Here is a 13,429-nt window from a genome sequence, read left to right on the forward strand (position 1 = left end):
TACATATTACTTATTAATCAATCAAAATAGTCCCTAAATTCATTAGTCAATCAGAAAAATAAATAATAAAAATTCAAATAATGAATTTTGAGGTGACAAAAAGGAGTAGGCATGATAGTCCAAACATTGGTTGATTCATTCATTTCCTTTTTGTTTTGAAATATATGCCATATCGCTTTATAATTTGATTTTTAATTTATAAATATATTTATATATTTTAATTCAATAAATAAGTGAGATATAAAACGCATTCAAGACAAACAGTGGTTAAAGTATGTTATTGTGAAAATTTTAAAATTTCAAAATTTTAAGTGTATTTTTTAATTAACTATAAATATAGGCTATCTGAAAAAATATAATTTTATTGATAATATATGTTACAATTTTTAAAATTTAGAAAATGAGTAAAGAAAAAAGAGTATAAAAAAATGCCAATTTTTTTTTGTGTATTTTTTATTTTTCAGTAAATGGTTATTGCTATATGATATCATTATTTTAGAAAAATGTTACTTTTTTTTAAAAAATTTATTGGTATTTAGAAAAAAGTGTATTTTTATAAATAAAAATTATATTTTTTAAATTTATTTAGTTAGAAGGTAAAGATGTTATTGAAATCTTAAAAAAATATATTTAAAAAATAATTTAAAAAATGATAAGATGGTTTATTAGTGGATATCCATATTTAATCTAATCAATTTTATATAGATAAGGGTTTGTTTTTTTATTATTCTTTTACAATCTATTATTTCTTTTAGAAACTCTATTTATACATCAAACAAGAATTTCTCCTATTTGATGTTTTATTAGGAAAAGAATTATAATTTAATCCGTGAATCTATAGTCAATTTATTTATAAACCCTTAATATTAATAGCATAGCTTTTACTTTATAATATTAGAAACCATATATCTTTTACATATCTGAGCTACATTATTTTTTCTACTAGTCTTTTTGCTGAAAAGAAGCATAAAGAGCATTTATAATACTGAAATTGAAGTTAAAGATTACTGTCATAAATTGAAAATCAGGGAGTTTGGCAATTCCAATCTCAAAGTTTAGTGATTTGCATTTGATACATTACATTAGATTTCTCTTCCTATAATCTATACCGGAGTAGAAAACTGACAAAGGAACAAGGAAAAAGGAAAAGGCAAACAAACGATGTCGTCGAAGAGAAGTCACACGACGGAGCTGGGGTGCATTGCGTGCGAGGAGCTGAGCGATGTAGGAGCTGGAAAGGAAGGTTGGTTTGTTGACAACCCAAACCTTAAATGCGCTCTTGACACCCATTCCATCGCCATTTCAAATCGCTATCTCATTTTAATCACTGGTTGGGACGATGGGCCCCGTCTCAAGATCCGACCCGATTTATCCCCCATCGAATCCGAATCCATCACCGCCCTGGAGTGGTTAGTGTTTGATGAGATTCGAGTTGTTGCGGTGGGCACTTCTTGCGGTTATTTCTTAGTTTATTCGTTGGACGGTCATCTGATTCATAAACAGGTCAGTTAGTTAATACATAATTTTGCAAGAATTCAATTGAGTAAACTGGTTTTCAAAGGTACAATTCTTGTAAACCACTGTCAACAGTGAATGAAATTGAAATGTACAGATGGTATATCCTGGCCGGATTCTGAAAATAAGAGTCCGTGGAACTAAGAAAGATTTGACCCAACAAACATCTTCCTCCGAGGAGATTTCTATTGTTATGCCTGGTGTGATTGCGCGATTTGATGGCTCTGATTTGCAGGTATATTTATATTTTTTTTGGTTTTTTTTTTTTTCATTAGGATGTGTGTTTTTCTAATGAAAAAGAAAAATGAAAGGTTTTGGATTTTGCAAATGGTAGAATATGTTGCAAGAATGGATTCAAGAAAAGCATTCTCAGTTTTGGGATGAAAAGCCGAATAGGGATGCGGATGGCTTAGGAATTACATATAAGAGATTGCCTTACCAGTTATGGAATGTTAATAAATATGGTTCTTGTGCTGATGCTGCCATCACTGGCATAATGCCTCCTCCATTAATGGAAGTTCAGGTGATAACAGTTTTTATCCATTTTTTCTGGCTATTTGATTTCTGTTAGTACTTCTTATATTGTATTATTGCCACTGGTGATTTATCCATTATTTTCTGGTATTTGAATTCAGCTGCTTTTATTGTTGGGCAGTCAAGTCAACGATACTATTGTGCTGTCACTATTGGAGATGATGCTGTAATTTCTGCTTACAGGTATACTCTACTGATTTTGCACTAGCACTGCAATTTTTATGAAGTCGACTAAAATGAGTTTCACTCTGTTGAAAGGCTTTCAGAAGATAGAAGTAAGTCTCTAGTGGGAGCTATTCTGTCAAAAGTTGTGCCTGCAACATTCTCGACAATAGCTTCTCTCTCCAAAATGATATGGCGAAGTGAAAAGGCATCGCCCAAAAAATCAGAAGCAAAGCCTCAGTCATTTGCTAAAGGTAAAATTAGTTTATTACTATGTTATTTTAATCTCAATTGTGTAATAGCATTTATTGAAAGATATTTGGAATATGAATTGTGAATGAAATGCTCATTTGAGTATGACTTTCTTTTCCTCAGTTTTGTTTATCAATACTTCTTCCATATTTCAGCATATTAGACTCCCAATTTTTTATTATTGAATGCTAATTTTTCTTAATCATGAATGGGTGTTTAGTTTGGTTAACTAATCCTTAGCAATTACCTGGATAACACATTCAAAATGCTATTAGTTATACTTGTTCTCTCCTTCCTTATATATGCATATAAGAAGCAATCATGACCATGGATCTTTCATGTTATTTGTGATTTCTTCTATGGATTTAATGTTTCCGACAAGTTCCATATGCTTGGTTCTTGGCTTTTTGATTGTAGTCTAACCATAACCCACTTGCTCTACCTTCTTTGTTTATTTCATTTTCTGTGCTTCAGTTATGCTTGTAAATTTCTTTCTTCTATAATTCAATAAAAAAAAGTTTACTATCAGGATTAGCAACTGATAAAACATTTAGTTGATATTCTTCCATCATTTATCAACTTGCTGCTAGCACTTTGTCTTTAGTTCAGAGCTTTTTTTTGTGTGTACTTGTGTTGTAAAACTAGAGATGCTCAACTTACAGCTTCTGGACTCATCTATGCTCAAAAACCTTCTTGAATGATTTACTCTCATCATGTGTGGCAGCTTCTCCTTTGACATGTTTGAAAGATCACCCAAGGAAAGGAGAGAAGCTCACATTATCACCAGGTGGAACATTGGCTGCAATAACAGATTCACTTGGTCGTATATTGCTCTTAGACACTCAAGCACTTATAGTTGTACGACTATGGAAGGTCTCCTCTTTGTCCTCATAAACTTGCAATATGTTTCTAGGTTTATCTTCTCTAACACTAGACATTCTTTCAGGGATATCGTGATGCTAGTTGTTTCTTCATGGAAATGCAAGTTAAAAGGGACAATGCAGGGGCTAGTTCCTCTTACTATGAACCATCAAAGAGTGATTATTGCCTCTGTCTAGCTATTCATGCACCACGGAAAGGAATTATTGAGGTAAGTTCCTCTTTGTTCTTGACATGCTTGTAGCTTGATTTTTATATCCTACTTATATTCTAGCAATATGACGACTTCCTTGAGTGAGGAACTGCTATTTGACAAACTATTGCCGGACAAATTAAATGCGCCGTTTCTTTAGAGATGATCATGCATCTTGTATCTGTAATCCTTTTCTGGTTTTGTATAGGCTATTCTCAAAATTGCTCCATTGCCATATGCTTTATAATGTACAATCACCATTATCATATGACCATTCTGAGATTTTGTATTCCTGTAGCATATACCTGACCTGAAGCCAGTTCCAGGGACTGGTTAAGGTCCCGGTTCTACCCACAGGACTTAAACTGGAACTGCTGGTCCAATTCTGGATTGGAACCACATTGCGACCTTATATTTTCTTTAAACGTGTAACTGCCGAACCTTGTTCATGTCTACATCACCATACTTGAAATTTTTATAAAGGAAGTTACTTGGTGCAGTCCTATTGATATTCGGACTAGTGACCTAGTAAATTTTAAACTCTTTATTGGCCCTTTTAGTACACGTCATATCCACATGTGGCCAGCACATGTAGATCATATCCAGGTCCATGCACACTGGTATGGTGGACAACGCAGATGTAATTTTCACAATATGCAACCTGAATATATTTTTGTTGGCCTTCACATGCAGGTTTGGCAGATGAGAACTGGACCACGTCTTCTAACAATTCAGTGTGCCAGGGGTACTAAGTTACTCCAGCCGACATACAGGTTTGGATCGTCACCAGATTTTCCTTATATTCCCCTAGAAGTGTTTGTGTTAAATGGAGAGTCTGGTCAGTTGTCAGTTTTAAATCGCTCTCTTAATTGAGTTTCTAGAAGAGTTTTTAATGTTCATTCTTTCATTTCTTCAATTGTGTTTTGGTCTCTATGTTGTATGATATGATATGATATCAAAGGCAACAATGTATAAATGAAAGGTGGAATTCGAATGCATACCTCACTGAGCAGTCAGACCCTTCTTTCCATTTCTGCATATTCAAGGCTTGGGAGAGAGGAAAAATGCTTTCTATGCCATGAGATACTATTGTAGAAAGATTTCAGGAATTATAACAAGTTTTGGTGCAGAAGCATCATTTAATGTAAATAAATTTGGATTGAATAAAAAGATAACTCAAATTACATCACTTATATAAGGATATTTATATATAGTTATTAGTGAGTATTGAGTTTTCTATATTTGCTGTTCCATTTGATACGCTCAATTGTTGGAAATTGTTACTGTCGAAACACCTTTTCTTTATTAGTATTATTTCTCTTTTTTCTTTATAAAGATGTGTGTTAGTATGGTAAATAGGCTACATCTTTTGAATAAACGATCAAAGAAGCAGGTGTTTGTCCACTAGTTATATTTTACAGATATTAAAATCCAAAAAAGAAAAAAGAATAAAAAAAAGAAAAATACAGGATTACATCCCAAGAATAAAATAAAGTAAACGAACTAATGAAAAATAAAAAAAATAAAAAAAACGGATGAAATTCGATCATCAGGAGATGATTCGCCAAAAACTGGCAAAATTGGAAAACTGAGGAATGAACAATGGATCGGTTATAGGGTAGAGCTTATCGGTCTAGGGGTAATTCCTAGACCGATTCGAGCTTTAAACAGACAAAGACGCTAAAACACCATGAAATTGATATATATGTATAAGTGCATAAAAATAATGATCAATATATGAAAAAAAAAAAAGAAATTAACTAATTCCTAAGAAGAAAAAAATATTGGCAGACTTCAAACAAAAAGACAGCAGACAATTAATATAGCAGTAGATTTAAATATATAATTAACTAAATATGGCAACTTAATTAAATTTATAAAGAATGACAATTTAAAATTTTAATCATGCAATTCTAATAAGAATCGTGGCAAAAACTTAGATATGACATGCAATACAATAGTTATCAAATTCAAAACTCTAACATATCACAATATTGAGCAGATTCTTGAGTCTCAAGAGTATAGGAAGAGATTGATCTAAGGAGGAGATCAAGAGTGTTTAGTGGATCTTGTGTTTGCTTTTAGAAATCATAGTATGCATGCCAGAATTTTACCAATCTTTTTGCACTCAGTTGCCAATCTCCCTTTTCTATTTATAGAGGAAGTGGAGGAAACCCTAAATGTCAGAATAATCATCCTTTAATTATTGATAATTTCTAAGAACTATCAATAATTAAAGAGATTTATCAAAATCATTTTAATCAATAAAGACATGTTTGTTGTCCCTTGGAACCAAGAAGCGGGGTTGAATTGGTGACCTCAAATCGTGGACATAAGTTGAGGTATGAAAAACACAAGAACTTTAAGAAGGATAAAGAAATTTGGAAGAGAGTTAGGATTAGAGAATTCCATACAAAGGTTTATAATAATTCAAGAACATCCTCCCTACATCCATTTCTTAAGATCAAACTTGAGTATTCCACTATAATTTTCAAGATTATAACCTTTGGATATTGCAAGTTCACCCAACAACTTGATGTTTTTCAAGGCTAATACTAAACCTTTCTCTTTAGTGAACTAATTCCTCACTAAGTCTACTAATCCTTGAGTATTAAATGGTTACTCAACAATCAATTCCTTATATTTTTAATACCTAGGCTTATGCAATAATCCTTTAGAGTTTAGTTGAATGTAAAGATTCAACTTAATATACTTTACAAATAAGAAAATCTAGTGTACCAAGTTAAAAAATAAATTTACAAGATTTTAGGTATAATAAATTCACACACTTGTGTTTTAAGTCTTTATGAGAAGTATTTATATTCATACCAACTACATTGAGTCATTACAAAGGCTCTAATACTCATCTAATGCAAATCGGATGACTTGGTAAAAAGTTGTATGCAGTCATGAAAAGCACCTTCGTGCTTGGAAAGTGCTCTCGTGCTTTCTGAAAAGAGCTGATGAGACTCTAATGGCTCCAGACACGTGGCTAAAGTTGCAATAATCACTAACATTGTATTAAATGCAAAAACTGCCCCTGCGCCATAATGTTGATCTCGTGCTTGACTTGGGCATGCTCAGAAGTGCCCTCGTGCTTTCATTGCGTAAATGCCTATTATATTGGAGGTTTTGTCCCTAATTGAACCGCCCTCGCGCTTCTAGAGGTATTGACTGTTAGGTGTCTCTCCATCCTTGGGGAATTGCTAGAAGGTCTTCCCTCGTGGCTAGTCAACTTTGACCATATGAAAAGTACCTCGCACTTTTCATGACATTTTACAAGAAAAATGGCATTAAAACTCATTTTTAAAAATACTGTAACATGTATTTTTTTTATAAATATCTAGGAGAAGCGCAATCACGCAATTGAAAAAGCAGTCACAACAGCTATAATTTTATTGAACCGCAGTCGTGCTTTATAGGTTAGTTTTCAGTTTCATAGAGAGCTGTAAAGCAGGAGCCCCCTTCTAAATTACAAGCGTGCCTTTCAAGAAAATAGAAATTTTAAACTTATATAGAATTATGCTTGATCACTTTCTTTTTACTTTGAGAGTATTAAAATGCACAAAGAGTTAAAATAAATCTCATATGCTAAATAAAATTTCAGTACTCACGATATAAATAAAATATATTCCCATAAGCATATTACAACAAACATTCACCAAATGTTTCAAGAATTGAGAATTAGAAAACTCATACAAAAGAACTAAGCTAGAGTACTTCCATCAATCATTTCTAATTCTCTTTTAATGTAACTTAATCTCTCCTCATTTAAAAGGTCTGGTGAAAATATCGACAAGTTGGTTAGTTATATCAACAAATTCTAAGACAACATCACCATTTTGCACATAATTTCTCAAGAAATGATGCCTGATGTCTATATGCTTACTCCTAGAGTGTTGAATAAGGTTCTTAGAGAGATTTATAGCACTTTTATTATTACAATTTATAGGAATGTAATCAACCTCTCTCATAATCTCTTAATTATTGTCTCATCTAAAGGATTTGAGTACAATAACATTTCGCCGCCACATTTCGGCTTCCGCAATGGAGAAAGCAATCGAGACTTATTTTTTGCTAAACCAAGACACTAAGCATTCACCTAAAAAATAATAAGTTCTAGAAGTGCTCTTTCTATCTAAAAGACTTCCTACATAATCGGCATCCGAATAGCCTATTATGTCAAAATATGATTATCTAGGATATCAAAGTCCTAAATGTAAGGTCCCATACAAATATTTCAAAATTCTTTTAACGGCGTTCAAGTGAGACTCCTTAGTACAAGATTGAAACCTGGCACATAGACAAACACTATACATAATATTGGATCTAGAGGCGGTTAAATATAAGAGAGAACCTACCATACCTCTATATAGCTTTTCATTTACACTCTTAGCCTTATCATCTTTGTCTAATTTTTGTATGACACTCATAGGAATCTTTGCTACTACGAAACCATCCATCTCGAATCTTTTCAAGAGTTCTTTTATGTACTTGGATTGGTTGATAAATATTCCATCCTTGCTTTGCTTGATTTGGAGACCAAGAAAGAATTTTTGAGCTCTCCCATCATACTTATCTCAAATTTCCTAGTCATTCACTTAACAAAGTCCTTACAAAGCAATTCATTAGTAGCTTTAAACACAATGTCATCCACATAGATTTGGACAATTAAAGTACCATACTTGTATTTCTTTACAAACAAAGTGGTGTCAACCTCTTTTTTTTGAAAATCCATTTTCAATTAAAAAGGAACTCTGCCTTTCATACCAAGCTCTTGGAGCTTGTTTAAACCATATAATGCTTTGATCAGTTTGAAAACATGATTAGAAAATTTATGACTTTCGAAATCGGGATGGGTATTTATACTCATATAAACCTCATTGAGACATTGCAAAGGCCCCAATACTCATTTAATGCAAATTGGATGACTTGGCAAAAATTTGCATGTAGTCATGAAAATCACCCTTGCGCTTTCTAAAAAGAGTCGTTGAGGCTCAAACGGTTCCAAAAACGTTACTCTGACTTGGTGGCTAAAGTTGCAACGATTAATGACATTACATTAAATGTGAAAACTGCCCCTGCTCTAGAATTTCACGCTCGCGCTTGACTTGGGCATGCTCAGAAGCACCTTGCGCTTCTCGTCGCATAAATGCCTGCTATATTGGAGGTTTTGTCCCCAATTGAGCCTCCCTCATGCTTCTGAAACGCCCCTATGCTTCTGGAGGTATTGATTCATTGACTAAGAAGTGTCTCTCCATCCTTAGAGGATTACTAGAAGGTCTTCCCTTGTGACTGGTTAACTCTGACCATATGAAAAATGACCTCACGCTTTCATGACGCCCTCGCACTTTCAAGGCGTCCTCGTGCTTTTTAGGACATTTTGCAATCATTACTTGAGAGCTTGAGGAAACCTTACCTTATTATTGAACCCTTTATACATTATCAAATGGACACTCAAATATGACATTAGTCATATTCAATTTGGATGTTAAGATCAAACTAGAGATCAATTGATACTTAGGTTAATAAGGTTTTTAAGACATATAAGATAATTATCGAGAAATATTTATTTAATTATAAAATATATTTAAAAGCTAAATAACTATCAAAAAAATCCTTTTAGAAAGTTTCTTTTAATAATTATCGACAATTAAAATCGGAAAACTTAAAAAAATGACCTAAAAATATGAGTTTTGGGATAATATGCATTGTGTAGAGTTGGCCAGCTCTGCATAGAGCCTATTAGCTTTGTGTACAGCTAATCAGCTGTATGCAAAGTTAATTGGCTTTTGGTTGATAATTTCTTGAATTTTTACAATTTAGTCCATATAATAAAAATTTGACTGATTTTAACTAAAAAATTAACTATTTTGCTTAATTTTATCCACTTTGATGTTGAAAAGTAATATTTTGACTTAATTTACTTGTAATCCTAATTGAGATTTCGATTTTTCTCAATTCTGCGAGACTCGAGAGAAGCAACTTTTATTATTGAATTTTCTGTAATTCCCTCGATATTTAGATTCAAAAAACAGATGCTGACAGTATCCTTCAAGACTTGGATTATAAGAAACTCTGCTTTGCCTCATATTTGTTCACACCCAATTTATTTCTATTTACTTCTATGCTTAATAGTTCTTTAAGATTATTATTCGCATCTCAAGCTTTGCATAGGCACCTCCGGATTCGAATTCTAACACTGTTGGTTGTATCGACTTTTGGATCCCCGTGTTTTCTGGACGCTCGAAACTTTGCAGTTTTGGCTGGGTAAAATTTATTTGAGGGACCCGACTCCTGTTAAATATTTGATGAATATTAGAAGTGTTTTTAGCAAGTTCTGGACCTGTTATACGAGGTAAATATTTATATTTTAAGGGAGGTTCTACCGAATTTCTGGTAGAATAAAGTTAAATTTGGCTCTCAAAATGACTCATTTTAATTTTTACGGTCAATTTAACTCTTGAAATTTTTAAATAGGTTCACTTTTGCTCTTTTTTAAGCAAGTTTGTTGCAGGTATTATGATAAAATTGCGAAGAAACGACCAAATTGAGTCTGACCGTAAAGTTGGAGGGCCAAATTGAACTCAAATAAAAAATTGAAAAGCCAAATTCAATTTTATTCCTTTTTTAAGTAAAAATTAAAAAAATAAATATAAATTTTTTAAATTATCAAAAACCAATAAAATATCAAAACCAACTTATCACAGACGTCATTACTTTCTAATTACTATCACCAATATTTTTAAATAGAAAATTATCAACATTATCATTAGAAATATAAATATATATATGAAATTTTATAATCTAATATCATTATTGTCACTATGTCTTCTCTATGACTTCCACCAAGTTAAAATTTAAAATATATAATAAATTAATATATAAATTTCATTATATAATTAAAATAAAATATAATTCAAATTATTTTTTAGGATCAAATTGAGCAGCAAAAAAAATTAAATAGCCAAATTAAGTCTGTATTAGAAGTTTAGTGGCCAAATTGGACTTTATAGCTCATGCATTTTACTCTTTCAAAAAAGAGCTACGGCCAACCTATTGAAAGAGTTTATAAGTTAAATTAGCTATAAAAATTAAAGGCACAAACTGAACTGAGTGCAAAGTTCAAGGGTTAAATTGAACTTTATTCCTATTGAAATTACTTCTAAATTTAGTGACGTTGATTAAGAAGTACTGACGTCCTCATCAATCATCGTCTATTTTGGTTTTATTGGTTTCGGTTGTAATGCCAACTGCTGGTCATTGTTTTCACCTACAGGAAAAACAAATGACCAACAAAAACAACTAACAGTACAAAAGATAGTCCTACATTTCTACCTCAACAGCAACGAGAATTCATGGCTACCTCTTGCCTCTCTCGCCTCCTCCTCTTTTCCTTCTTGCTTCTCGACCCTTTTCCATCCGCAGCCAACATTCACAAAGCCAACAATCTCCTCTTTACTGAACCAATCTCTATACTTTCTTCAAGTCACTCCACAAACCCGCCAACACCCACTGTTTACTTTGAAGTTACAAAACCAATTCATGTCCCTAATACAAAACCTTGCATACACACCGTTCTCCAGCATGATTTTGGCTACACATATGGCAAATCTCCTGTTCTCGCCAATTACACCCCTCCTTCTCACTGCCCATCTCAACATTTCTCCAAGATTATCCTTGAATGGAATGCTACTTGCAAAGGTCGACAATTTGATCGCATTTTTGGGGTTTGGCTGGGAGGTGTTGAGCTTCTCAGAAGCTGCACTGCTGAACCAAGAGCTACTGGGATTTTTTGGTCTGTCCAGAAGGATATAACAAGGTATTATTCATCACTGCTTAAGGATGAGACTCAAGAATTAGCTGTTTATCTTGGTAATCTTGTTGATAGTACATATACTGGGGTTTACCGCGTTAATGTAACTCTTTATTTTTATCCTGCTGAAGATAAATCGAGTTATAACGAGAATAGTTTATTGGATCATTTTAAAGCTAGACATGATTCCAAGGCTGATTTGATCCTACCCATTTCGAGAGATCTTCCATTGAATGATGGGTTATGGTTTCAAATTCAGAATTCTACTGATACCCAATTGAAAGAATTTGAGATTCCTCCAAATGTTTATAGGGCTGTATTAGAGGTTTATGTTTCTTTTCATGAAAATGATGAATTTTGGTATTCCAATTATTATAATGAGTATATTAGTGCGAATAATCTTACGGGTTCGCCTGGAAATGGTCCTTTTAGGGAGGTTATAGTTAGTCTTGATGGAGAGGTTCTTGGTGCAATTTGGCCTTTTACTGTGATTTATACTGGTGGAATCAATCCTCTCCTGTGGAGACCTATTACTGCCATTGGTTCCTTTGATCTCCCGTCTTATGATCTTGAAATGACTCCACTTTTAGGGAGTGTATTAGATGGAAAGACCCATAAGTTAGGTTTTAGTGTCACCAATGCTTTGAATGTTTGGTATATAGATGCAAATTTGCATCTTTGGTTGGACCATAAGAGCAAAAAGATCGAAGGGAAGGTTTTGAAACATGAGGGTAAGCCTCTTGCTTTTTCATTGATATCAAATTTCAAAGATTTGAATGGAACATTCTTGGCAGCTGCACAGAGGTCTATATCCTCAACTGGATGGGTAAAGTGCTCCTTTGGTAAGATTACTACCCATTTTAATCAACGGTTTAGTTACAACAACTCAATGGAGATGGGTGATGATGGGAATTTGCAGATTGTGAATCAAACAATTAATTTTACTGACAGCGTTTCCTTTAGAAAGCTAACCTCTTCTGTTCATTCATTCAAATCATTCAAAAACTTTAATATTGGGTTGTATTCTGACTTCTTTGATCAAGGAAATGGCACTTCCTTGTATGTAACAAATGTCACACTGGGGTTCAATGAGAAGAAATCAAAAGATTCTAGTTTTGGATTTGATACCAGCTCTCTTAAAAATTTGCAGAATGCCCAGGGTGTTATGGTTGTAAAGAACAATTTGGTTGTCAATGGAGTGGGAAGCACACAGCAGGTTTACAAATATGATGGTGATAAGTTCTGCTACTTCAGGAACGTAAGCAGCTCAAACTACACCATCCTTTATGACAAAGTAGGAAATAAGTGCAATAAAAAGGAACAGTCTCACTTGGGTTTTGGACTTAGCAGATGGTGGCCACTTCCAACTCGAAGGGCTTCTCTAGCGTCTGAGTTATTGAATAACCATGGAGTTTAATGATTTAGCTTTATCTTGATGCCTCATTGGAAGAATTTGTCTTATTGGATTTGCCAAGGGTTTTCCCTAGTTGGGTAATCTGCAATTTCAGAAATATTGCGTGTATTAGTCATTATTGCTTTTGTACAAGATAACTGTCTATATTGTACCTCTTTCTGTTTTGTCAATAATTTGCTTCCAGAATAGATTGGAGTTACTTTTCATTTGGACAAAGGAATAAGGTTATTCACTGTTCTAAAAGAAATAATTCCCTGAACATAAGGAAATTTAATAAAAGTTCTGCTTAGTTTGAACACAGAATGATCAGTCTCAGTAACCAGTGTTTCTGTTTATGAGAATTGTAGTGAACTAAGCTTTTGGTAATTAATCAGTGTTATGGCTAACTGGATTTCTTTGTTATGTTTAGAAGTGAAAGGAAGTAGGAGCAGTAACTTGTTGTCCTTGTCTTTTGGTATTATTCTAAAGCGATTGTTGATTAAACATTGGTTAAATGCTATGTTGAGGTTATTTGAACTTGGATGTTTTACCTTGGAATTCCATTTGATCTTCAGAGCATCATATCTATAGATGTTGCTAACATTCATTTGCAGATGTCATGGACTAAATGCCCAATTGTTCTTCAACACTGTTTCTGCCAATTTACCTCATTGAGATGATAGTC

At 33.2% G+C, this 13,429-nt stretch overlaps 2 protein-coding genes across 2 annotated transcripts; both read left to right on the forward strand.

Annotated features, from left to right (window-relative positions):
• The first annotated feature begins 919 nt into the window (after positions 1-919).
• On the forward strand, positions 920-4,722 carry LOC8275915 (rab3 GTPase-activating protein non-catalytic subunit). The gene is made up of 8 exons (XM_015722570.3): positions 920-1,503; positions 1,613-1,750; positions 1,850-2,038; positions 2,171-2,232; positions 2,308-2,465; positions 3,188-3,336; positions 3,410-3,553; positions 4,229-4,722. Exons 1-8 carry the CDS (start codon positions 1,162-1,164, stop codon positions 4,406-4,408), a joined length of 1,362 nt encoding a protein of 453 aa, XP_015578056.2. The 5' UTR covers positions 920-1,161; the 3' UTR covers positions 4,409-4,722.
• A 6,055-nt stretch (positions 4,723-10,777) lies between these two features.
• On the forward strand, positions 10,778-13,068 carry LOC8275914 (peptide-N4-(N-acetyl-beta-glucosaminyl)asparagine amidase A). Its single transcript, XM_002524473.4, has one exon. The coding sequence runs from the start codon at positions 10,894-10,896 to the stop codon at positions 12,766-12,768; it is 1,875 nt and encodes a 624-aa protein (XP_002524519.1). The 5' UTR covers positions 10,778-10,893; the 3' UTR covers positions 12,769-13,068.
• The last annotated feature ends 361 nt before the right edge of the window (positions 13,069-13,429 follow it).

The sequence above is a fragment of the Ricinus communis genome, chromosome 9 (assembly GCF_019578655.1).
Source record: "Ricinus communis isolate WT05 ecotype wild-type chromosome 9, ASM1957865v1, whole genome shotgun sequence".
Classification (NCBI taxonomy): domain Eukaryota; kingdom Viridiplantae; phylum Streptophyta; class Magnoliopsida; order Malpighiales; family Euphorbiaceae; genus Ricinus; species Ricinus communis.